The 24,772-nt window shown below is 43.0% G+C and overlaps 1 protein-coding gene across 1 annotated transcript in view; it reads left to right on the forward strand.

Moving 5' to 3' along the window:
- Positions 1 to 24,772, forward strand: part of kdm5a (lysine (K)-specific demethylase 5A) — a 207,806-nt gene that overhangs the window by 48,812 nt on the left and 134,222 nt on the right. The window contains exons 4-8 of the mRNA XM_043708905.1: positions 2,804 to 2,974; positions 3,171 to 3,227; positions 3,993 to 4,104; positions 8,940 to 9,049; positions 14,141 to 14,299. Coding sequence (XP_043564840.1) covers positions 2,804 to 2,974; positions 3,171 to 3,227; positions 3,993 to 4,104; positions 8,940 to 9,049; positions 14,141 to 14,299 — 609 coding nt within the window. The remainder of the gene's footprint in view (positions 1 to 2,803; positions 2,975 to 3,170; positions 3,228 to 3,992; positions 4,105 to 8,939; positions 9,050 to 14,140; positions 14,300 to 24,772) is intronic.

The following is a 24,772-nucleotide window of genomic DNA, read 5'->3' on the forward strand; positions in this document are numbered from 1 at the left end:
CCTGTTTGGAATATGGTGTACAATTTTGCTGTTATTTTGAGAGATGTTTGGAGGTATTTTGGAAGCAATTTAGACTCAACTCATGGGCTTACCTTATGAGGGAAGGTTGAACAATCTGGGCATATACTCACTGGATTGTAGAAGACTGAGAAATTAATTTATTGAAATGCATAAGAGCTTGAGGGGATTTGATAAGGTGGATATGGAGGGTGTTTCCTCTTGGGAGGCTAGAACAAGCTAACATGGTCATTTAAAAAAAAAAGTTTGCCTTCAGATCGAGATGGGAAGTGTCATTTCACTTGGGGTTGAGGTTGTGGATTTTTTTTTCTTGAAGATAAAACCTAGAACAGTACAGTGCAGGCCTTTCAGCCCTCTGTTGTGCTGGCCTTTTATCCTACTATAAGATCAGACTAACCTACATACCCTTCATTGTACTAACTTCCATGTGCCTATCCAAGAATCACTTAAATGTCCCTAATGTATCTGACTCTACTAGCTGACAGTGTATTCCATGCACCCACTACTCTCTGTGCAAAGAACCTACCTCTGACATCTCCCCTAAACCTTCCTTCAGTTGCCTAAATTTATGGCCCTTCATGATAGCCATTTTCACACTGGGAGAAAGTCTCTGGCTATCCAATCTATCTATGCCTGTCAAAGTCTTGTACACCTCTATCAAGTTGCCTCTAGTCTTTCTTTGTTCCAATGAGAAAAGTCTTAGCTCCCTTAACCTTTTTTCATAAGACATGCCCTTCAGTCCAAGCAGCATCCGGGTAAATCTCTTCTGCACCCTCTCTAAAGCTTCCAGATCCTTCCTGTCATAAGGTGACCAGAACTGAACACAATATTCCAAGTGTGGTCTAACCATACGTGTACTTATCAACCCTATCAACCTGGGTGGGTAACATTGAGGGATTTATGAACATGGACCCCAAGGTCCCTCTGTTCCTCCACACTGCCAAGAGTCCTGCATTTAACTCTATAGTCTGCATTCAAATTCGATCGTCCGAAGTGAGTGACCTCACACTTTTTCAGGTTGAAATCCACCTGCACTTGTCAGCCCAGCCTTACCTTCACTCTGGTCATCCTCATGTTCCTCATGTAAGTGCAAAGTGCCTTAGGGTTTTCCTTAATTCTATCTGCTAAAGCTTTCTCATGCCCCCTTCTAGCTCTCCTAAGTCCATTCTTCAGTTCCTTCCTGGCTGCCTTGTAACTCTGTAGAGCCCTGTCTGATCCTTGCCTCCTCAACCTTAAGTAAGCTTCCTTCTTCCTTGCGACTAGATGTTCCACATCTCTTTGTCACCTAAGGTTTTTTCAGCGTACCATCCCTTCCCTGCCTCAGTGGGACAAACCTGTCCAGCACTATCAGCAGGGGCATCCTTAACAACCTCCACATTTCCCTGAGAACATCTGTTCCCAATCAAGGTGCCCCACTTTCTGCTTAATAGCATTGTAATTCCCCCTCCCCCAATTAAATATTTTCCAGTACCGTCTGCTCCAATCCCTCTCCATGAGTATAGTAAAGGTTAAGGAGTTGTGATCACTATCACTGAAATGCTCTCCCACTGACAGATCTGACACCTGGCATGGTTCATTACCAAGCACCAAATCAAATATGGCCTCTCCTCTAGTGGGCCTATCTACATATTGAGTTAGGGACCCTTTCTGGACACACCTGATTTAAAAACTGCTGCATCCAAACTATTTTAACTAAGTAGGTTCCAATCAGTGTCAATGTTAGGGAAGTTCAAATCACCCATGACAACAACCCAGTTACTTCTGCACTTTTCCAAAATCTGCAATCTGCTCCTCTCTGTCTCTGCTGTTTTTGGGGGGCCTGTGGAAAACTCCCAATAAAGTGACTGCTCTTTTCCTGTTTCTGACTTTCACCCATACTGACTCTGTAGACGAATCCTCCTCAATGACCTCCCTTTCTGCAGCTGTGATAGTATTCCTGATTAGCAATGCGACTCCCACACCTGTTTTACACACCCCGCCATCTGAAACATCTAAACCCTGGACCATTCCTGTCCCTGTAATATCCAAGTCTCCGTAATGGCCACAACATCGTAGTTCCAAGTACTGATCGTCACCCTTATTCCTGATACTTATTGCATTTAAATAGACATACGTCAACCCATCACACTGACTGCACCTTTGCCCTATCAAATGCCCATCCCTTCTCGCAGACTGTCTGCACACTGTATCTGGCTGTTCGCTACCTACTCCATCATCTGATCCATATCTCAGCGCACCCCCCCCCCTCAAAAAAAACAAAAAGCTATTGGGGTCTGGGTTTTTAATTCCATCTGAGAAAGAAAAATATATTTTTGATTGATGGGTTAGTTGCATGTTATCAAGTGCAGACAGAAAAATGGAATTAAGGCGACAACTAGATCAGCCATAACCTTTATTGAATGGTCGAGCAGGCTGGATGGGTCAAATGACCTAATCTTCCTCTTAGATTCTATGTTACTCTGAATTATTTTACAATAAGATTTTCCTTTTCCTCAAATTTGTTCAGTACTTTCTTTCTCACTTGCCTCATTATGAAGATATCGGGTGCCACGTTTGAGTGCTGGCAGTCTGATAACTTAAGATTAGTCATGGAACTGAGTGGAAAATGAGCTGAGGAACTATTTTCTGAACGTAGAACAGGCACCCAATCTGGAAACTTGTGGGTTTATATAACTGAGGCAGCATAGTACTGAGGCAGCATAGTACTCAGCCATCATCGGAAAATGATTTTCTTCAGTTTTATCTTGAATGGTTAAGCATTAAAGAATGAACTTTGCTCTTGCAGGTGGTTGCAAGTGAGGGTGGATTTGAAGTGCTGTGTAAGGAGAAAAAATGGGCCAAAGTAGCCAGTCGAATGAGTTACCCACAAGGAAAGGGTATTGGTTCGCTGTTACGGTCCCACTACGAAAGGATACTCTATCCCTATGAATTGTTTCAGTCAGGAGCCAGTCTCTCGGTAAGATTCATCAGCATCAAAATTCATGCCCCCACCCTCAGTTCTGGCTTTGCATGGAGTTTTCTATTTCCCTTAGCTTATGTTTTCTCTCCATTCCCCACCTTGCTCTCATATTTGGGGAGCTGATTCCTCCTGGGTAAACCAGAAATGAATCGCAGCATCACATGTTATAATTCTAACACTATTTGTTTTGTAGACTGCTGAAAACTCATCTGTGCAGATCTTTCCCAGCTCGGTGAAAGCCTTGAATCAGGTAAGTGAACTCCTCAATCCATTTGCTGTCTCCACGGTTGTAAGAAATGATACAGGTAGTTCTCGTATAAAGCGTGTTTCAACAGTGTGATTTGGCTCTAACCTCTGAAGAATTAGGGAACGGGCATTTTCGAGAATGCATACGTCTGTTCGCAATAGCGCGATTCCAGCCGTGATCATTTCCCACACTTCGTTCTGCACATACGCTGATGTCAGCTGCCATCAGAGCATGAGTGCTACAATACTATATATTGAACAGCTTGATCTTAAAAGTTTAAACTAATGGATGTTCATTGCTGTCCGTCTGAGACAAGAATATTCTTGTATAATTCCTGACAAAGCCCTGTATAATTTCTGCAGGACTGCATTACTCTTATACATATCATTTGCCTTTCTAATTTGTTCTTGTCCCACAATCTAAACCAACTCTCAAGAAACAGTTAGAAGGCAATCAACCCCAGCCATTCATTTCTGATGTCGCTCTGACCTTGCATTAACAATATTTTTTCAATGTAATGTGTTAAATTTACTTTTGTTTCGTTAATAAATATGATTTAAATGTTCATTTCAGGCTGTGCTGTACTTTGTTAGGCTTTTGGGTGATTTTTGTGCAATTGAGTTTTTTTTTTGCTGGTCTGCCCCAATCTCACTTTTCCCACAGACCCTATTATTTCTAATAATATATTGTAAGTAAGGATATACATAAGTAAGGAATTAGAGTTTCCTGTGATTGTTACAAAAAGATCAAAAGTTAACTTCTTTACAGGATGATCTTTCTGAAGATGATTTTGCCAAAAATCCAGAGCTGAGAAAACTTCAGATCTTTGGTGCTGGACCCAAAATGATGGGCCTGGGTCTTCGGACAAAGAACAGAGAGGGTAAGCAAAATAAGCTACCTGATGAAGGAGCAGTGCTCTGAAATCTAGTGCTTCCAAATAAACATGTTGGCGATAACATGGTGTTGTGTGATTTTTCAACTATCTTCGTAAGAAAATCCCTTCAAACCCTGAGTCAGCCTAGTGAACCTTATCTGCATTGTTTCCAATGATAGTATATGTTTCCTTAAATAAGGGGACCAAAACTGTTCACCGTAACCCAGCTGTAGTTAAATCAGTACCTTTTATAGTTTTTAATGTAACCTACCTCGTTTATTTTTTAATACTCTATTCCCTTTTTAAATGAAGGTCAACATGCTGTTTGCCTTCCTTGTTAGCCGTTGAACTTGAATTCTAGCTTTTGGTTGCATTCGGAACCCTAAATCCCCCTGTGCTGCAGATTTCTCAAGTATATCCCAATGTAAATAATTAGTTCCTCTGTTCTTCCTGTCGAAGTGCAAAACTTCATTTTTACCACGTTATATTCTATCTGTCGAGCTTTTGCCCACTGGGTAACCTGTCTATATCCCTCTGTAGATTCTGCCATCCTCACTTACCTTTCTACCTGTTTGGTCATCTGCAGTCTTGGTGCCAATGTATTTACTTAGGTATTTCCAGTCATTTAATATATTAAATATTTGTGTCCCCAGCATTGTTCCATTAGTTGCAAGTATCCATCTTAAAAAAAAAAAAAACCCTCTTTTCCCCAACTCTGTCTATTAATTAGTCAGTCACATCCATGGCCAGTATACTGTCCCCAACACCGTGGCTGGGAACAGTGTGTGGGTCTTTTGGATATCCAGATATATTCTGTCCACTGTTTTCCCCTTGATCTATGCTGTACTGATGAGTCTGATTCATCAAAAGGTTTCACCAATTAAGAATTTTATTCTCTTACTAAAATTAATAAATCATTATTCCACTCAACCAATTTACTTCTACCAGCTGCATCATGGTACTTAAACTCACTGAGAACTGGTCAGATTGTTCTGGATCTTCTTGCAGTGTTATTCTTAGGCTGTTCACACTGATCCCTTTTATAATTCCTTAACTTGAACCCCATTCTTAGTGCATCCTGGTCTTGTCAGTTAGTAAGTGACTAACTTACTACAGGTTTTGTTTATCAGAGAGAATTTGACTTTTTTTTTCAGTTCTGCTTGCCTCATTATAGGAAGGAAATGAACGCTTTAGAAAGGGTGCAGAGGAGATTTACCAGAATGCTGCCTGGACTTGGCAGGCATGTGTTATGAAGAAAGGTTCAGGGAGTTTAGGCTTTTTTTATTGGAGCAAAGAAGGGTGAGAAGCAATTTGACAGAGGTGTGCAAGATGATTAGAGGCATAGATAGAGTGAATAGTCAGAGAACGTTTCCCAGAGCAGAATGATTATCACAAGAGGGCATAATGTTAAGGCGATTGGAGGAAGGTTTAGGGGAGCTGTCAGAGGTACGTTCTTTGCACAGAGTGGTGGGTGCGAGGAATGCACTGCCAGCAGTGGTGATCGAGTCAAATACATCAGGTATATTTAAGCAACTCTTGGATAGGTACATGGATGTTAGTAAAATGAAGATTATGTAGGTTATGTGGGCGGCACGGTGGCACAGTGGTTAGCACTGCTGCCTCAGCGCCGGAGACCCGGGTTCAATTCCCGCCTCAGGCGACTGACTGTGTGGAGATTGCACGTTCTCCCCCTGTCTGCGTGGGTTTCCTCCGGGTGCTCCGGTTTCCTTCCACAGTCCAAAGATGTGCAGGTTAGGTGAATTGGCCATGCTAAATTGCCCGTAGTGTTAGGTAAGGGTTAAATGTAAGGGTATGGGTGGGTTGTGCTTCGGCGGGTCGGTGTGGACTTGTTGGGCCGAAGGGCCTGTTTCCACACTCTAATGTAATGTAATCTAATCTAAAAAATCTAATCTAGTTTGATCTTGGAGTAGGATAAAAGGTTGGCACAACATCAAGGGCTGAAGTACCTGTACTGTGCTGTACTGTTCAATGTTCTATGATTCTGTCTCTTTGGTACTTTGACATATTGTGCGGTATTGGAGGCAGTTAACCCATTAGATTTCAGTCCAATTTCCAGCCCCTTAATCAAATCCCAAAACTCTAATAAACTTGTCACACATTATTTCCCTTTCATGAAGCCATGCTGAGCATGTCCATCTTGTTTCTAAAATGCTCTTCTATTACTGTCTTTATACTATACTCTAACATTTTCTCAAAAATAGATGTTAAGCTAATTTGGCCCAGTGCTATCATCTATTTTGTCTCCCCTTTTCGAGCGAGTGTGTGATATTGACAGTTTTCTTGTCCTGTGGAACTTTTCCATATTCTAAGGATTCTTGGAAGATTGTCAGTGGTGCATTCAACATTTCCTTTAAAACTCAAAAGTTCAACTCATCAGCTCCAGGGGTCATGTCTGCCTTTAGTCCATTAGTTTCCCTTGGACTTTTTCTCTTGTGATAGTTAGTTGTTTGTTTCTCCCCATCCCTTTAGTCCTTTAATTAACATTTCTATAATGCTATTAGTATCCTGTACTGTGAAGACTGCAAAAGATTTGTTCAGCTCCTCTGTTATTTTTAGGCTCCTTATTACTTCCCGAGCCTCATTCTCTAACAATGGTATGTTCACTTTTTGGTCCATTTCTTCCTTTCTAAAATGTTTAAAGAAGCTTTTACTATCTTTTTTTTAATGTTACTTTCTAGTTTCACATAGCTTATTTTCTCCTTTTTTTAAAAAAAATCACATTTTGGATTTTAAGACTTTGCTGATTCGCTAATTTGCTAATCACCTTTGCCACATTATATGCCTTCCTTTCAATTTGATACTATCTTTAACTTCCTTGGATAACTATGTTCAATTTAGCCCCTTCCTAGAATCCTCCTTCCTCACTGGGATATGTCTTTGCTGTGTGTCATGAATTATTTTTTAAAACATCTGCCATTTTGTTCCTCAACTGTCTCTTCTGCCAAATTATTTTCCTAATCCATTCCAACCGACTTTGCCCTCAATCACACATAATTACCCTGATTTTAAATTCAGCAGTTGTTTCTGACCTGTGTTTCTCACATCAGATGTTAAGTGATACTATGTCACTGACAATTCCCTTGGGCATATTTTATTCTGCGTTTTCTTTTGTCTCATTACAAATCACCAGATCCAATATAGCCTAATCCCTTGTTGGATTCACAGCATAGAATAGAACATCCTTTGTCACATGTGCTCAAGTGCAAGAGTACAGTGAAAAGTTTATAATGTGGCCTTTCATCGCACCATCTTAAATGCAGAGTACCTAGGTATAAATCTTAGGTATAAAAAGAGGAATAAAAAGAAAAGAAGTTGCATTACCTTAGTGATTTATAGTATGAGTTAGAAATAAGACATCGTTAAAAGGATAACCATACTGTAGCTGACCGCAGGACCTTTCACTCATGGTCTGATCAGCCTTGCAAGCCACTGTGCCAGACCCCAGTCCAACAACTGTGCTCACTCTGCACCATGTCTCCACCCTGCTCCACACTGGCTGTCAGCTGCTCCAAGCCCCCAGCCCACTTTGCTCCAGCTCTCAGCTGCTCCAAGATAAGTTTTCTGATCAGAAAAAAGGCACTTTAAAATCTTGGATAAAGAAAGGAAGAAAGGCTCAGTGGTTAGTGCTGTAGCCTCACAGTGCCAAGAACCTTTCAACATAATAAAGCATTGCAGTTTGCGAAGTTGTTATAGAGCGTGATACTGAGCCACATAGAAATATCTGTTCAGATGATTAATGGGTCAGATTTTAAGCAGTGTCATAAAGGAAGAAGCTGAGGTGAAGTGGTTTAAGGAGAAAATTTCAGAATCTGTGCTCTGTCAGCCGAAGAGATTTGGTGAAGCAATTTAATCTGGGATAAAGAAGAGAATGTGGGATTGCAGATAAATTGAAGGATTATAGGTTGTGGAGACTGGAAGGGACCAAGCTATGGAAGATTTTAAAATGGTGGCCCTGCTGAACAAGAGAACCAATGTATATCAGTGAGGACTAGGGTAATTAGTGAGTGGGATTTGTTGCAAGTTAGAATACTAGACATAGGTTGGAGAGAGATGTGGCAATCAGGGAGTGGGTTGGACAGATGGTTCGACAGTGTAGTTGGTGGCAGAAAGACGGGGGTTTGTTGGGTGAGTGCGAGAGTCAGCGAATGAGATAAGAGTTGTGGAGTGCTGGTTTTTGGGAGAGTCAGAATATTCCTTTGTTCCAAAATTTATTTTGGTTTTTAAAATTACTTCATTTACAAAGCTAGGAATTTAGCAATGTAAAATGTTTTAACCTTTATTTTTGCCCCAATAAGACAATTTCAGACAGAACCTGACTACGATTTTTTACATTTGAAAAATCTGATGTGTTTTAATGTTCCTCTTTCAGGAATGCAACCATGTTAAGTGAGGCCTTGTGTGTTATTCAGTCAATCATTTCAGATTCTATAGGTTCTTTTACAACAAGATTGTGAATTATCACTTTTTAAATTGTGATACTAGATCTAAAATAGCACATTCTCGAGATTGGCTCTTCAACATACTGTTTTAGAAAGGCATCCCTAACACACCCTAGAAACTTGTCGTCCACGTGTTTTGTGTTTAATTGGTCTTTGAATATTTTTTAAGGCAGAGCTGGTTGAACAAAGGGGCCCAAGGTTATCAGGAGTGGAGTAAATGGGAATACAAGAATGTGAAATGCAAACAAATCTGCCATGATTGTACTGAATGACAGACTAGGATTGAGAAACCGAATGGTTGTCTACTGCTTTTTCTGCTGTTACTTTGTGTGTTGGGTGGAGGTAATTTGCTTAGAATTATTGGGTTCATTTTCTTTTCAGATGAGGAGTTTTCTGTGACCCTGCGCTCAACCGGGCACAAGAAGAATGCAGAGATGCAATTGCCTCGCATGCAAATGAGACAGCGTAAAGGAGCCTTGGCTGTTAACTTCGTAAGTTCGGTTAGGGGTGTTGCATGATGTCTTTTGTTGACTTGATGTGTTTAAAATAAACAGTTGTTGTTTTAACTTCTTGTTTATTTTAGTCCCTGGACTCTGTAAACAGGAGGTTTTGTTGTAGTAATTGTGTTGCTTTCTGTTCTTCTTTATTGGTCAACCCTTATTCAAGGTTGAGGAAGCAAGGATCAGACAGGGCTCTAGATGATTACAAGGGAGCCAGGAAGGAACTAAAGAATGGACTTAGGAGAGCTAAGTTTATTGGAGTCATTGGAGAGGATTATTGGAGAGGATTCGGAGAGTCAGGATTTGTGATTATTTGGAAAAGCTTAGCTTGATTAGAGATAGTCAGTCAGCATAGCTTTGTGAGGGTCAGGTCATGCCTCACAAGCCTTATTGAATTTAATAAGGTTTCCCCATAGAAGGCTCATTCAAAGTAAGGAGGCAAGGGATACAGGGAAATTTGGCTGTCTGGATTCAGAACTGGCTGCTTCATAGAAGGCAGAGAGTGGTAATGGATGGAAAGTATTTGGTCGTGTAGCCAAAACCAGAGTCCCCTACATGATAGCATACAATGAACCAGAGGAAAGATGTTTGTGAAACATAGCCAGTGGATAACATAAGTCAGAACCAAGTTGAATGTAGAAAGTTCAGAGGGGAAGTTAAGACTATACTCGAGTAAGGGTTGGTGAGTGGGTGGAAAGAGGGAAAGAGAAGATGCTGATGACTAATGTGCAAGTTAATCCAGACATTTAAATAATAAAGTTGCCAAATGAATAGACATCCGGGAGATGAATTTCAATGCAGGCAAATGTGAGGTAATGTATTTGGCTTGGAGGAATGTGGGGAGACAATACAGGCTCAATAGTACAACTTTAAGGGGAGTACTGGAGTTTAAATGTATAATTCTCTGAAGATGGCGAGGAAAGTTGAAGCAGTTGTTCAGAAGGCTTACAGGATCCTTGGGTCTATAAATAGAGGCATACAGTATAAAAACAAGGAAGTGGTAGCGAGCTTTGAGAAGATGTGCATCCCTGGATATTTTGTTCCCAGCCCTGATCCCCTTGCAGCCACGTCCCTGCGCTACAGGCTCATTTACCTTGTTTCATATACTCGATGCATCGAATTGTAGCTCAGGTTGAGGTTCTGGAAGTACGTTTGCTTGCTGGAACCTTCCAGCTCAGCGAGCAAACCTACATCCAGCAAGGAAGTGATGCTACACCTCAATGGTTAGCATTTGTGCCTCACAGTGCCAGTGTCCTGGGTTGATTCCACCCTTGGGCAACTGTCTGTATGGAGTTCGCATGGTTCTCCCTGTGTCTGCCTGCGTTTCCTCCAGATGCTTTGGTTTTCTCCCACAGTCCAAAGATGTGCAGGCTAGGTGGATTAGCCATGGGAAATGCAGGGTTACATGGAAGGGAGAGGTGACCTCATTGAAGTGTCCAAAATTATCAACAATTTTGACAGGGTAAAGCTGGATATTCTGTTTTGCCTAGTTGGTATATCAGTAATTAGAGGTCACAATTTCAAAATTGTCCGCAAGAGAGCTAGGACTAAAATGAAGAGCAATTTCACATTTGTCAGGATTTGGAATGCGCTGCCTGGGAGAGGCAGATTCCATACTGAGTTTCTAAAGAAAGCTGAATGTATATTTGTAAGTAATGAATTTTAGAGGGCTATGGAGACAGGGCTGACGAAAGGCACTGGCTGGGTAGCTTTTTCGAAAGCTGATAAAACCCTGATGGGCGGAATGGTCTATTTCTGTCCTGGAAAATTCTATGTTTCTATATTTTAGTACACAATGTGTCATGAGGGAGAGCAGGACTGAAGGAAATCACTACTAGTAGGGAAATTCATTCAATATCAGGCCCTGGGAAATTTGAGATTAAAGGTCAATAAATTCCCAGGGTCTGATAATCTACATCCCAGAGTACTTAAGTGGTCAGAGAATGCATAAGTGGATGCATAGATGGTTAACCTTCAAAGTTCTATCAGCTCTGGAACAGTCCCTGAGGATTGGAGAGTAACTAATGTAACCTCACTATTTTAAAAAAGAGAAAACTTAATTATAAACTGTTTAACCTGACATCAGTGAAAGTGTCAAAGCATGGCAGTGGAAAAAGCACAGTAAGTCAGGCAGCATCCGAGGAGCAGGAGAATCAACACCTGATGAAGGGCTACTGCCCGAAATGTTGACACTCCTGCATCTCGGATGCTGCCTGACGTACTGTGCTCTTTCTTGAAGCCACGCTTTTCGACTCTGACTCTCCAGCATATGCAGTCCTTGCTTTCTCCTATCAGTGGTAGTGAAAATGCTAGAGTCCTTTCAAAAGCAGAGTACTTAGAAAAATGGTGACAGGAACAAGCTGAGTCAGCATCAGCTTGGCAAATCCATTGCAAGTTTTTCAAGGATGTAGCCAATTGAGTTAGTAAAGGAAGCCTTTATAGATTTACTTGCACTTTCAGAAGGCTTTTAATAAAGTTAAAAGATCATGCATGCAAAATTCAAGTGCATGGGATGAGGGATAGTGTACCATTGACTTGGCTCAAGAACTGTTAGCAGGCAGAAAAGACAGTAGAATGAACAGTTTTTTGAGTAGCAGGCAGTATCTCATGGGATATTGCAGGGATCAGTGCTTGGATCCCAGCTACTCGATATATATTAACAGGAACTAAATCCTATGTCTCCAAGTTGACAGATGACAAAGCTGGGTGGAGGGTGAACTGTGTGGTGGATGCAGAGGTGTGATAATAAAGCTAACTCACTCATTCAGATGTTGTAGTGGGAAAGTGCATAGCAAATGAAGTATAATATGGATAAATTCACTTTGGCAGCAAAAACAGGAAGGCAGCTTATTGTTGATATTTTGGATCCAGTGACTAGGTTCTGAGGAAGGATTATCGGACCCAAGATTTAACTTTGATTTCTCTTCACAAATACTGCCAGACCCGCTGGGGTTTTTCAGCAACTTCTTTTTTTATTCTTGATTTGCAGCATCTGCGGTTCTTCCAGTTTTTATTCAGGCAGATTATGGCATTAATTGGGAAAGGGTAAGGTGCAATGAGACCTGAGTGTCCTTGTACACCAGTCTCTGAAAATAAGCAGAGGGGAGGAGGTTTAGAGGGAATTTGAGGCAAGTCGTGTGTTTGCCATCGTAGCGAGAAGATTTTAGGGATGTAGGGAGTAGGGATGCTGCAGCTGTACAAGGTCTTGAGACCACACCTGGAATAATGTGTGCAGTTTTGGTCTCTGACTGACATGAGGAAGGGCGTTCTGTCCATGGAGGATGCAACAAAGGTTTACCAGACTGATTCCTGGGATTGTGGAAGGGAATTATGATGAGAGACTGGATTGGTTGTGAATTTAGAAGAATGAGGGGGATTTTATTCATTTCTATGAAAAACAGGGTGAGACAGGGTAAATGCAGGAAGGAGAAGTCACTGTGTAAGGATATAGGTAGGCCATTTAAGACTGAGATGAGGCGAAGTTTCTTCATCCAGAGAATAGTGAGCCTATATAATTCTCTATGACAGAAAGCAGTTGAGGCCAAAACATTGAATGCTTTTCATGAGCTAGATGTAGCCATTGTGGGTTAAGGGATCAAAGAGCAAAAGTGGGAACAGGGTGAGTTGAATGATTAGTCAGAATTGAATTGGATGGCAAGCAGGCCAAATGGCCCTACTCCTGCTGTTCCTTTCTGTGTTCCTGTTTCTGTCTTGCCCATTCGCACCTAGCTTATGTAGGCTGTATATCATGGCTTATTTGATAGGAAAGTGGCCAGTCTTTTAGTTTTTAATTAACCTTGACTTCAGGCCAACTTGCTCACGCTGCTCATAAGCTATTCAGTTGCAGCTTAACCATGTGATACTTTTACAACAAGACTGTGTGATCACCTGCACCTTATTTTACTGACAAATGATTGATCACACATCTGTTTTAAATCTGAACTCACCTGGACGCACTGTCACATTTGAGTTACAGCATTTAGTTCTAGCACAAAGATGTTCCTTCAGAAAACACTTGAGATATCGCCCAACCAATTGATGTTTCAGTAGGACAAGCTTCATTTTTTTTTCTTATTTTGGCTGACCTAACAAACATTAGCACCATTACCTATAAGTGGCAAGCATTATGAACTAAGCAGTTAGTGTGCGCTGATGGAATTAGCACTGTCCAGGAGACCTCTGAGTTGGTGACGTTGCTCTTCCAAGAGATGTGAAGAAATAGTTCTGCCTTTCTCCTTACCTAGTGTTGTTCAGACCTCCACTGTAGTTTGAGGATGCAGACTTTGTGGACTTTGAGAACACCAAGCAAGCTGCAAGTATCCCATGCTCCTTGGCTTGATCGTAACATCTGCAGCTTCGTTAAAAAAAGTTATTTGTGGTATGTGGGTGTTGCTGACTCGGTTAGCATATTTTGCCCATCCTTAGTGGCCTTGGAGAAGCTTGTGATGAGCTGCCTTTTCCAACTGCAGACATGCTCAGGATATATTAATACTGGTGAAACTGGGACAGAGTTCTTGGCTTTTGACCCAGTGACAGGGAAGGTGATATAATTCCGAGTCAAGATGGTATGTAGTTTGGAGGGGGACTTGCAGTGGTGATGTTTCTATGCTGCAGTGATTTCAGCATAAAGTGACAGTTTCCTGGTGCTCATGGAGCTTAGGTATGTGAAGCAATGTAGTGTTGCATTGTCGGTGCTGACTGAGATACCTGAGCTATGATCATGGTCAACACACTTTGTGTGAGAGGATCTGTCCATGTGCCAATGCATGCATTACAATATCGTGCACGTTTCACTGTACAGTTAGAACATTTAAAAGACATTTCGGTAAGTACATGAATAGGAAAGGTTTGGAGGAATTTGGGCCAATTGCGGGCAAATGTTTAGTTTGGGAAAATGGGTTGACATGGAGTAGTTGAACCGAAGGATCTACTTCCATCCTGATTGACTCTGACACTGATGGAATTGCCATAAATGTTTGTAATGGCTGTAAAGCTGTAAAGGTATGAGTTGTTTGATGCTAACTGAAATGTGTTTAGCTCATATATTAAACTTCCCCTTATTGACTTGTTTATCACTTCCAGATTGACCTGTATGTTTGCCTTGTATGTGCACGTGGGGATGATGAAGACCGCTTACTGCTCTGTGATGGATGTGATGACAGTTACCATACTTTCTGTCTCATTCCTCCCCTCATGGATGTGCCCAAGGGAGATTGGAGATGCCCCAAGTGTGTGGCAGAGGTAACATGCTGGCGATTTTTATCCAGTTCAGTTTGCTTGTAAGTAAGCTCAGGCTACTTTGTAATGGTAATTTTTGTGTGCGTCGACTTCAGCCTGCGGAGCAGCTGTTTACTGTATATTTTTATTACTTTATTGGTTATTGAAGAAATTTTCCGAATCACAAATATAGCAAATTATGCGTTTTTCCACTTTTCTAGCTTTAAAGCACATAGAAGGTCAAACACATGCTAAACATTCAATTCCATGGCTGGAAAGTATGTGGTGGATGAATTGCATGTTTGATTTGATGCAATGGCTTTTTCTGTTTTGCACTGCAGAATTTGATATCGAAGTCTTTGATTTCATATGCAATTTGTCTTGTATGAACACATGTCAGACTCTGAGAGCTAGTGAGTGTGGAGAACATTTTTATCTTCCAAGGTTGTGTTTCACCCCCTCCTCTTCTGAAAAATCCAATTCTTCCTGGTATATAGTTTGAAGAATGCTTGAATGGCCATTCTTGAGGAACCTAAATATTTAAAGCATTGTGAAATGTCATACTAAAACAGGCTACTTGAGCCAACCGGTCCATATTGAGGTTTGTATTCTGTCAGTCTCCTCTACTTGTCATCTTATCAATCAAGCATGTCTTTGCATTAGAGGCAGTTTCGAGAAGGTTCAGTAGATTCTTCCCAGAGATTAAAGGCTTCTAAGGAGAGATTGAGCAATTTCGGCCAACTTGCACGTATTTAGAAGATGAGGGGAATTTAATTGCACTTACAAAATGCTAAAGCAGATTGACAAAGTTGGTGTAAGAGTGGGTGTTGCCGCTTGTAGAGCAATCTAGAATGAGAGGTCATAATTTTGGGCAAAGGGATGACAAATTTAAAACTGAGGTGAGGTGGAATTGCTTCTGTCAAAGGGCTGTGAATCTGTGGGTACTGAATAAACTTGAGACAGATGGGCAATTTCTTTTATTAGTAATGGGTTAAAGGCTTCTCAGGTGTAGGGAGAAAAGTCAAGTTGTCGATGATGCTATCAGCCAAGATCTCTCGGAATGGCAAAGCAGAGTAGAGGGGTTAAATTGCAGCCTCCTGCACTGAGTTCTTATGTTGTTATCATTGTAACTCATGACTCCTGCTTCCAAAACCAAACCCCAAATTTGAAATGCTAACTTTATTTTTTAAAAAATCATTCTTGGGATGTGGGCGTTGCTGGACTAGCATTTATTGCCCATCTCTAGTAGTCCTTGAGAAGGTGGTGGTGAGCTGCTGTCTTGAACCACTGCAGGCATTATGTTGTAGGCAGACCCGCAATGCCATTAGGGCCTTCCAGGATTTTGAGCCAGTAGCAGTGAAGGAATGGCGATGAGTTTCCAAGTCATGGTGGTGAGTGGCATGGCGTGGATCTTGCAGGGGGTGGTGTCCCCATGTATCTGTTGTCCCTGTCCTTCTAGGTGAAAGTGGTTGTGTGCTTAGAAGGTGCTGTCTGAGGATCTTTGATGAATTCCTGCACTGCATCTTGTATATAGTATAAACTGCTGCTACTGAGTGGTGATGGAGGGAGTGGAAATTTCTGGATGTAGTGTCAATGAAGCAGACTGCTTTGACCTGAATGGTGTCAAGCTTCTTGAGTATTGTTGGATCTGGATCCAGGCAAGAGGAGAGTATTCTGCCGCACTCTTGACTTGTACTTTGTGGATGGTGGACAGGCTGAGGGAGTCAGGCGGTGAGTTATAGTATTCCAAGCCTCTGAACTGCTCTTGCAGCTACTGTGTTTATGTGGTGAGTCTAGTTGAGTTTCTGGTTAACGGTAACTCTGAGGTTGTTGATAATGGGGGTTTCAGGGATACATTTGAATGTCAAAGGGCACTAATTAAATTGTCTTTCATTAGATGGTCATTGCCTCATATTAGTATGACATGAATGACATGGATATTGTCCAGATCTTGTTGGCTTTGAACATGGACTGTTTCATTTTTGAAGAGTGGTGAAATGGAGCTGAACGTTGTACTCATCAACAAGCAGCCCTACGTCTGACCTTATGATGGTACAAAGGTCAATGGTGAAGCAGCTGTAGATGGTTGGGCTGAGGACACTAGCCTCAGGAACTACTGCAGTGATGTCGTCGAGCTAAGATGACTGACCTCCAACAACTACGACCATCTTCCTCTGTGCTAAGTATGCTTCCAACCAGTGGAAAGTTTGTTTTCTGATACCCATTGATTCCAGTTTTGCCTGGGCTGTTTGATGCTACACTCTATCAAATACAGCCTTGATGTCAAAGTGCCGTCACTGTCGCCACACCTTTGGAATTCTGCTCTTTTCTCCATGTTTGAAGTCAGTTATAATGTGGTCAGGAGCTGAGTGGTTCTGGTCAAACCCAATCTGGGTGAAACTGAGCAGTTTATTGCTGAGCAACTGTTGCTTAATAGCCCTGTTGATGACACCTTCTGTTACTTTACTGGTCACTGATAGCAGACTGATAGAGTGGTAATTGGCTGGATTGGATTTGTCCTTTTTATGTAGAAGACATACCTGGGCAATTTTCCACATTGTTGGGTAGATGGTAGGTTGTAGCTGGATTGGAGGAGCTTGACTAGGGAGTGCCACGTTCTGGAGCACAAGCGTTCAGTACTATTGTCAGAATGTTGTCTTTCCACTCTGCAGTGCCTCCAACTGTTTCTTGATGTCAGGTGGAGTGAATCAAATTGGCTGAAGACTGGTACCTGTGAATCAGAAGACTGCTTCAGTCTTTGCTTTTGCAGTATTGCTTTAGTCTCTTCCATCACTGAAGATGGGGATATTTGTGGAGCTGATTCCTCCAATGAGTTGTTTAATTGTCCACCACCATTCATGACTGGCGAGTGGTCAGAGACAGGAGGGTGTGGCTGTGAGTGACTGGAAGCACTGGAGAGTGCAAAGGCTATGGGCCCTGACAGCATTCTGACAATAGTACTGAAGACTTGTACTCCAGAATGTGGCACCCCCCTAGTCCAGCTCTCCAATCCAGTTACAACCTACCATCACCCAACAATGTCCAAAGATGTGCAGGTTAGGCGAATTGGCCGTGCTAAATTGCCCATAATATTCAGGGATATGTCGGCTAGGTGCATTAGTTAGGCGAAATGTTGAGTAATAGGGTAGGGGATTGGGTCATGGGTGGGATACTCTGGGGGGGGGTCAGTGTTGACTTGTTGAGCCAAATGGCCTGTTTCCACACTGTAGGGATACTATGATTCTATGAATGTGGAAAATTGTCCATGTACATAAGCAGGACAAATCAACCGAGCCAATTACTGCTCCATCAGACTGCTCTCAATCATCAGTAAAATAACAGAAGGTGTCAAGAAAAGTGCTATCAAGCAACAGCTCCTCACATCAGGGAGCCTGAACACCAAGCAATGGAACATTTCAGGGAACACCTCTGGGACAGGCACCCAATATTCCTACCCTCCACTTCAACTTCGTCTCCCTCTCCACCAAAAACACCACCACCTGCATGTTCCCCTCCAAACCACTCAGCACCCTGACTTGGAAATATACCGCTGTTCCTTCACAGTCGTTGGGTCAAGAGTATAAGGCTCCCTTTAGGGCAAAAGACAGACAGAAGTGGACTTTGGGCTGCTGGAAAATGGCACTGGAGAGATAGTAGTGGGGATCAAGGAAATGGCTGAGGAACTGAGTAATTAGTTCGTATCAGTCTTCATAGTAGATGACATGAGTAATTTCCCAACAATTCAAGATAGGTCATCAGCAAGGAGAAGGTGCTAGAAAAACTGAATGGCCTGAAGGTGGATAGATCACCTGGACCAGATGGACTACACCTCAGAATTCTAAGGGCGATAGCTGAAGAGATAGTGGAGGCGTTAGTGATGATCGTTCAGGAATAACTTGAATCAGGGAGGGTCACAGAGGACTGGAAAATCACTAACGTGGCACCCTTATTTAAAAAGGGACGAAGGCAAAAGATGGAAAATTGCAGACTAACTAGCCTAACCTTGGTCGTGGGTAAGATCCTGGAATCCGTTGTAAAGGATGAGACTTCTGAATACTTGGAAGTGTATGGTAAAATTGGGCAAAGTCAGCCGGTTTCATCAAGGGGAGGTGATGCTTGACAAATCTGCTGGAATTCTTTGGTCTAACCTGCTCATTTCATCCCCAAAGAGAGCCAACGGATGTTACCTACCTGTACTTCAAGAAGGCCTTTGACAAGGGGCCAAGCAGGATGCTATTGACTAAGATAAGGGCCCATGGTGCTAGAGGCAATGTGCTAGCATGGATAGACGCTTGGTTTTCTGGCAGGGAAGAGAGAATGTGGATAAAAGGGCCCTTTGCAGGATGGCAGCTGGTGACAAGTGTTTATTTAAAATTCATTTGTGAGACTTAGGCATCAGTATTGATAGCCCATTCCTATTTGCCTTTGGGAAAGTGGTGGTGAGCTGCCATCTTGAATCCCTGCAGTCCACTTGCTGTTGGTTAACCCACAATGCTGGTAGGGAGGGTATTCCAGCTTCTTGACCCAACTATTGCAGTATATTTCCAAGTCAGGGTGCTGTGTGGCTTGGAGAGGAACTTGCAGGTGGTGGTGTTCCCAAGTACCTGCTGCCTCCTTCCTTCTAAGTAGAAGTGGTCATGGGGTTGCAAGGTCCCGTCGAAGGACCTTTGGTGAATTTCTGCAGTGAATCTTGTAGATAGTACACACTGCTCCTACTGAGTGCTGATGGTGAAGGGATTAATGTTTGTAGATATGGTGCTAATTGAGCAGGTTGCTTGTCCTGGATGGTGTCAAGCTGCTTGTGTTGGAGCCAAACCCATCCAGGCAAGTGGGGAGTATTCCATCACACTCCTGATTTGTGCCTTGTAGATGGTGACTAGACTTTGGGGTATCAGGAGGTGAGTTACTTGTCGCAGTATCCCTAGTCTCTGACCTGCTCTTGTAGCCACTGTTTATGTGGTGAGTCCAGTTGAGTTTCTGGTCAATGGTAACCCTAAGGATGTTGATCATGGGTGATTCAGTGATGTTAATACCATTGACTGTCAAGAAGCAGTGTTTAGTGTCTCTCATTGGTGATGGTCATTGTGTGGAGTGAATGTTACTTGCCACTTGTTGGCCAAAGTCTGGATATTGTCCAGGTCTTGTTGCATTTGAGCACTGACTGCTTCAGTATCTGAGGAGCTGCGAATGGTGCTGAGCACTGCGCAATGATCGGTGAACATCCCCACTTCTCACCTTATGACAGAGGGAAGGTCATTGAAGCAGCTGAAGATTGCTGGACCTAGTATACTAACCTGAGGGACTCCTGAGATGTCCTGGAGCTGAGATGACTGACCCTCCACAACCACAACCATCTTCCTTTGTGCCAGGTATGACTCTAACCAGCGGAGTGTTTGCCCCCGATACCCATTGATTCCAATTTTGCCAGGACTCCTTGATACTATACTTGGTCAAATGTGGCCTTGATGTCAAGGGTTGTCACTCACCTCAACTCTGGGATTCAGCTCTTTTGTCCATCCTTGAACCAAGGCTGTAATGAGAGCAGGAGCTGAGTGACCCTGAATGATGGCATGGAGGATGGGTTAGTAAAGTTGCGGATCTCACTAAGGTCAGTAGAGTTGTGGATTGTGTCAAAGGATGTTGTAGGTTACAGAGAGACATAGATAAGCTACAGAGCTTGTCTGAGAGGTGACAAATGGTGTTTAATGCGGAAAAGTGTGAGGTGATTCACTTTGGAAGGAGTAATAGGAATGCAGAGTACTGGGCTAATGGTAAGATTCTTGGTAGTGTAGATGAGCAGAGAAATCTCTGTCCATGTCCATAGATTCCTCAAAGTTGCCACCCAGGTTGATCAGGCTGTTAAGAAGGCATATGGTGTGTTAGCTTTTATTAGTCAAGGGATCGAGTTTTGGAGCCATGAGGTCATGCTGCAGCTGTACGAAACTCTGGTGCAGCCGCACTTGGGAGTATTGCGTACAGTTCTGGTCACCGCATTATAGAAAGGATGTGGAAGCTTTGGAAAGGGTTCAGAGAAGATTTACTAGGATGTTGCTTGGTATGGAAGGAAGGTCTTCAGATGAAAGGCTGAGGGAACGGAGGCTGTTTTCATTGGAGAGAATAAGGTTGAGAGGTGACTTAATTGAGACATACAATCACAGGTTAGATAGGGTGGACAGTGAGAGCCTTTTTCCTCAGATGGTGAAGGCTAACATGAGGTGACATTGCTTCAAATTGAGGGGTGGTAGCTTTAGGACAGATACCCTGTAGATTCTTTACTCGGAGTAGATGGGTGTGGAACGGCCTGTCTGCAACAGTCGTAGACTCCCGACGTTGAGGCATTTAAATGGGCATTTGACATACATAAGGATAATAATGGAATGGTATAGGTTAAATGGGCATCAGATTAATTTCACAGGTCAGCACAACATCGAGGGCCGAAGGACCTGTACTGCACTGTAATGTTCTACATTCTTTGTATGTAAAATGGAAATGTGTAGGTTAGATGGGCTTCAAATTGGTTTCACAGGTCGGTGCAGCATCAAGGGCTGAAGGGACTGTACTGCGCTGTTATGTTCTATGAAACCCAAACTGAGCGTCACTGAGCAGGTGCTGCTTGATTGCACTGTTGATGATCCCTTTCTTCATTGTACTGTTGATGGAGAGGAGATTGATTGGGTGGTAGTTGGCCAGGTTGGATTTGTCCTGCTTTTTGTGTACAGGATATACCTAGGGAATTTTCACATTGTCAGGTAGATGCCAGTGTTGTAACTGTACTGTTGGCTAGCGGGGGGAGCAAGTTCTGGAGCACACGACTTTAGTACAATAGCCAGAGGGCTCAGTGTTGGGACTACAACTTTTCACTTTAAACATAAAAGATCTAGGTGAAGGTACTGAGGGGCTGTCTGGCTAAGTTTACAGATGGTACAAAGATAGGTAGAGGGACAGGTGGCATTGAGGAGGTGAGGAGGCTGCAGAAAGATTTGGACAGGTTAGGAGAGTGGGCAAAGAAGTGGCAGATGGAGTAAATCTTGGGAAAGTGTGAGGTCATGCACTTTGGTAAGAAGCATAGTAACATAGACTATTTTCTTACTGGGGAGAAATTCAGAATTCTGAAGTACAAAGAGACTTGGGAGTTCTAGTCCAGGATTCTCTCAAGGTAAACTTGCAGATTGAGTCAATAGTTAGGAAATCAAATGCAATGATGGCATTTATTTTGAGAGGGCTAGAATATAAAACCAGGAATGTACTTCTGAGTCTCTAAAAGGCTCTGGTCAGACCATATTTAGAGTATTGTGCACAGTGTTGGGCCCATATCACAGGAAGAATGTGCTGGCCCTGGACTGTGTTCAGAGGATGTTCACGATAGTGTTTGAGGACTCTGGCTGAGAGGGGATCTAATTGAAACTTACAGAATACTGAATGGCCTAGACAGAGTGGGCGTTGGGAAGATGTTTCCATTGGTGGGAGAGACTAGGACCTGAGGGCACAGCCTTCGAGGAAAGGGAAGACTTTTCAGAACGGACAAAAGGAGAAACCTCTTCAGCCAGAGAATGATGAATCTATGGAATTCACTGTCACAGAACACTGTGGAGGCCAGGTCATTGGATGTATTTAAGAATGAGATAGATAGGTTCTTGATTGTCAAGGGGATCAAGGCTGACTGGGAGAAGGAAGGGGAATGAGGATGAAAAACTTATCAGCCATGATTGAATGGAGGAGCAGACTAGATGGGCAGAATGACCTAATTTCTGTTCCTATGTCTTATAGTCTTATGGATTGCTGAGCTCAAGTCTTATCAGTTTGTTGTGGGTTCACTTAGCTTTATCTATCACTTGCTGTTTGTGCTGTTTTGCATGTAAGTCGTCCTGTTTGACAGCTTCACTAGGTTGACAGGTATGCCTGGCCCTATTCATGGCTTGCCCTCTTGCGCTCTCCACTGAATTAGAGTTGATCCCCTGGGTTGAATGATGGACATGCCAGGCCATGAGGTTGCAGATTGTGTTGGAGTACAATTCTGCTGCTCATGATGGCCCACAGAGCCTCATGAATACCCATTCTGGAATTGCTAGATATGTTCAAATTCTGTCCTATTTAGCATGGTGACAGCTACACAATGTGATGGAGTATTCTCAGCATGAAAGCAGGACTTCATCGGAACCACTGTGGTGGTCACTTTTAGTACCACTATCATTGGCAGATGCGTCTGCAGCCAACAGATTGGTACGGTTGAGGTGAAGTATGTTTTTCCCTCTTGGTTCCCTCCCCACCTGCTACACACCCAGTCTAGCAGCTATGTCCTTTAGAACCAGACTAGCTCGAATCGACGTACTTCTGCCAAGCCACTTGTCATGGTGGACATTAAAATCCCTCAACCAAAGCACGTGCTGCGCCCTTGCCACCCTCTGCTTCCTCCAGATGTTCAACGTGGTAGAGTACTGATTCATCAGTGAACAGAGGACAGAATGTGCTAACTTGTAGAAGGTTTCCTTGCCCACGTTTAACCTGAAGCCATGAAATTTCATGGGATCTGGAGTCAATCTTGAGGACACCCAAGGTAACTCCCACACCACATGAAACCAAACCTTCCATTCCTGAAGAAGGGCTAATGCCCGAAACGTCGATTCTCCTGTTCCCTAGATGCTGCCTGACCTGCTGCGCTTTTCCAGCAACACATTTCCAACTCCCACACCACGGCATAACACTGTGCCACCATCTTTGCTGGGTCTGTCCTGTCGCTGGACAGGACATATTCAAGAATGGTAATGATGATAGTGTCTGGGACATTGTTTGTAAGGTATGCTTTGATGTGTCTGTGTCAGTTCTTGCCTAGTCTGTGAGACAGCTCTCCCAATTTTGGCACTCGCCCCCAGATGTTTGTGAGGAGGACTTTGCAGGATTTTCAGGATTCCTTGTCTGATTCTGAGTTTCACTCAGGATAAAATCAAGCCCTCAGAAGTTCGGGGAGAATAATTATAAGTCTGCTTAAGAACAAGGACTTTTGGTACATGAAGAAACAAAAGGAAGAAGACTTTGTTCTCTTTAGAGCAGGGGGATTAAATATGCAGCCTTTTGGTCATGTGGGTACAGAAATTGTGTTTCCTTTTAAAGGGGTGGGTATAACTGGAGGTCATCATTATAAGGTAGTTCCCAATACACCCATTAGGAAATTCAGGAAAGCACTTGTGTATTTGAAAGAATGATGAGAGTGTGGAACTTGTTGCCAAAAAGGGAGTGGTTGAAGTGATCAGCATACATGTATTTAAGGAGAAGCTAGACAAATAAAAAGGAGAGGTGAGTCACACTGCAAGATTATGTACATAGAATCAGGAGGAGGCAGTTCAGCCCCTCTGCACTGTCCTGCCATTCTATCAGATCATTGCTAATCTGTGGCTTAACTCCATATGCATGCCTTTGGCTCATACCTCTTATATTTTTGCTTTAATAAACATTCCCTAACTGAGACATTTAACTTACCTTTTTGACAGTATTATTGGCTAGACCAGCATGCATTGTCCAGAGTAGTTTAGGGTCAACTATATTGTAAGGTGGATCTGGAGTTGCATGTCAGAGCAAGAATCAAGATTTGTCAGAGTAGGATTCAAACTCCTGTCCCTGCAACAACAGCCTGAGTTTCTAAATTGGTAGTCTATTTACTTTGGCATTATGCCACCACCACCTCCATAATCAAACAAGGTTTGTGAGGATTGTGTTGAATTATTGAAGAGATTTAATGTGAGTTCCACACAGTAAGGGAACAGCAACTTTAAACGAGTTGATGTTCTCCTTGTCTTCACTCTGGAGAAGGAGGATACAAAAACTGAATTCAGGGAGAGGAATTGGAGTTCTTGAGCAAGTTGATGTAGTGTGTGAAATAATGGAGTTTTGCTGGACTTGAAGTGGACAGATATCCAGGTCCGGGTGATTTGCATCCCAGACTTATGTGGGAGATGTGGGATGAAATTACAGTCTCTGATCCAAGTTTCTAAATCGTCTCTGGCAACAGGGGAGATGCCAAAGGACTGGAGGACCACGTTGGGCACATGCAAAGGAGTTTGAGAGTTACAAGGAACTTCCTATTCCAAGCGGGAAGTGGAGGAGATGCGGTGGAGAGCATCGTCGATCACATCTGGGGGGAAATTGCGGTCTTTGAAGAAGGAGGCCATCTGGGTTGTTCTGTGTTGGAACTGGTCCTCCTCTGCTCCCAGTACCTCCGCCCTTGAACCCCGCCCCTCCAATCACCACCAGGACAGAACCCCACTGGTCCTCACCTACCACCCTCCATATACATCGTATCATCCGTCGCCATTTCCGCCACCTCCAAACGGACCCCACCACCAGGGATATATTTCCCTCCCCTCCCCTATCAGCGTTCCGAAAAGACCACTCCCTCCGTGACTCCCTCGTCGGGTCCACACCCCCACCCAACCCAACCTCCACATCCGGCACCTTCCCCTACAACCGCAAGAAATGCAAAACTTGCGCCCACACCTCCCCCCC

Source organism: Chiloscyllium plagiosum, chromosome 19, assembly GCF_004010195.1.
Source record: "Chiloscyllium plagiosum isolate BGI_BamShark_2017 chromosome 19, ASM401019v2, whole genome shotgun sequence".
Taxonomy (NCBI): domain Eukaryota; kingdom Metazoa; phylum Chordata; class Chondrichthyes; order Orectolobiformes; family Hemiscylliidae; genus Chiloscyllium; species Chiloscyllium plagiosum.